We start from the raw sequence: 2,224 nt of genomic DNA on the forward strand, positions 1-2,224 counted from the left end.
AGGACTCGCTGGTGGGCAAGAGGCTCATGCTGAAGGGGGTGCTTAGGGGCGTCGAATACTAAGTCAGTTTTAGGTTTCGATGGTTTAGTAACTAGAGGCAAATATACAGCATAGGATAGCTCCTAGTTTCCAGTGCCGACTGTATATTTTGAATGCAGTGTAGTGAAGTCGATGTTAAGGCTTCTTTATCAAACTGAGTATGGTTGAAATATTAGGGTTGTGAAAGTGCGAGACTGCTACAAGTACTCCAGAATGTAAAGCTTCATCATGTATATGACTTGTCTCCTGGAATATTAAATTGAGCTCCCGATGTGTGTGCAGTAAAACAAAGCTAACCATTGCAAACTGTTTCTCTTGCCCGAAAGTAACATTCACGGCAGTGAAACTTGTACATTGATATGTGCTTATTACTAAGTATCATTATGAATAATTATTTTAAGAAACACTGCGAACGTCAGTTAGGCAACTACAGTGGTTGAATGGAGGGCACACCCACCCACGTGCAAGTAAGCCCCGTCCATGCTGTCACACACATCTGACAGTTCCCTGTCGAGCGGACAGTTTCCTTGCAAAAGCGTCATTCATGATGCTCGTTCATGCCTGGCCACAAACCAGTACTGACTGTCATTTGCTATCATATTCCTGATTTTATTATTCGATCAAAATGTGTTCTATTTCATTAACAATTCTTTGTGATTAACAAGTCTCTTTGTTAAGAGGCACGCGGTGTGTATGCTTCAGTTATCCAGTCTGTACGTATTTCTTATTCAATTTCTTCACATTCTTTCCAGACAGGCATACATGTAGAAATAGCAGAAATCTAAGACAACACGGAATTGACTTACGAGTAAGCGTTATCAAGTAATCCTTCGATTATGAATGGCCCAGATTCTCCGAAAACGCTTTAGAAAGTAAGACTAGTGTATAAGCATATTTAAGAATATACTAGAGTATTATTTATCAGATACCGGCATTGCCTGGGTAAAAATCGGTATTGCTTAGATAAACGTAAAGAAATATGCCTTGTCTGTGACTAGAAGATAATAGAAGTACGTAAATTGCTGGCTGATGTAGCCTCTCATAAACTGAGTACTTTCTCCCAGGCCATGATTGCTTAAAGTTAAAAATATAATAATACAACAATAGAAACTATATATCATATCTGTCTGTCTATCTATCTACAGTGTATATCTATCTAATTAGTAGTATTAGTTTTGTCTGATTTTCAGTACCTCCGTTTTTAGTATTCTTTCTGTAGTAGCTCCGTTGTTCGTATTTTTTCTGCTGTTCCTATAAGGTTCTCTGCCTGCATTTTATTTCTGGAGGCCGTTGCTTCTACCTGTTTTCCTGCACGGCTGCTTGGCGTAGGGTATCTACACATGAATGCAGATGAGTCTTTCTTTCAGTATGAAGGCCACACCTGAAAAACTCACTCAAGTTCTTCAGCAATTTTATTTCTTCATCAGGGAATTTAATTGCTTCCTCTTTCCCCCCCATTACATTTTACATTTGGGTTTTTGTTGTTGTTTCTTCATCTGAAAAAGTTCAACTCTCTCAAAACTCTCGTAGTCTCTTAACTTGAGGGAGGAAACTGTAGCATCAGTCGGACAAGGCGGTACTCCCGGGGGAGATGGAAAGCTAGTGATAAGGAGAGCTGGAACTCCCGATTGACCAACCATCAGGAACTCAATTCCTGGCCAGCTTCCTGTGCTGACCCTTTTCATTGTTTCAGTAAATCTTAGAGTAGTCCAGCATGCTCTCCTTCACATTTCATCTAACTCCCTACACAAAACCACATGCACATTACACATTACACAGCCTTTCTAAATTATTTCATATTGGTGGAACGTGGAGACGTTCACTATCCAGCTGTTTAATTAATTGCCTTGTTGGTGACTTTGCACTGAGTAACAAGCTAAATGTTTTCTTGTCGCTCAGGAAACCATTAACCTTGTTGGGGGATACCCATACTCTATAACCAGATTGACGCCTGGTGGTGTAGCGGGTTTAGGCTCTTCAACTGAATGAAACCCATGATGGACCACGAGATGGTTTAAACTTGTTTACATAATGCCTTTCAGGGAAGAAAGACTGGTCACATACCATACATGTCTGGCCTAAGTATCCCAGTTGGGGTCCGTACGCTGCTGACAGGTGATAAAAGATTGGATTCTGAACTTACATTTTCCAGATAAGTTACGTCGTTCTGTCAGTACTTGTAATA

At 40.2% G+C, this 2,224-nt stretch overlaps 1 protein-coding gene across 1 annotated transcript in view; it reads left to right on the forward strand.

Moving 5' to 3' along the window:
* The window catches only part of LOC145407996 (uncharacterized), a 3,688-nt gene extending 3,473 nt beyond the window's left edge, over window positions 1-215 (forward strand). Inside the window, exon 5 of the mRNA XM_080278800.1 lies at window positions 1-215. This exon is cut by the window's left edge and continues 114 nt beyond it. Coding sequence (XP_080134926.1) covers window positions 1-62 — 62 coding nt within the window. The 3' untranslated portion in view covers window positions 63-215.
* The last annotated feature ends 2,009 nt before the right edge of the window (window positions 216-2,224 follow it).

The sequence above is a fragment of the Coenobita brevimanus genome, chromosome 75 (assembly GCF_032717465.1).
Source record: "Coenobita brevimanus isolate Jiangsu-jjx chromosome 75, ASM3271746v2, whole genome shotgun sequence".
Lineage (NCBI taxonomy): Eukaryota > Metazoa > Arthropoda > Malacostraca > Decapoda > Coenobitidae > Coenobita > Coenobita brevimanus.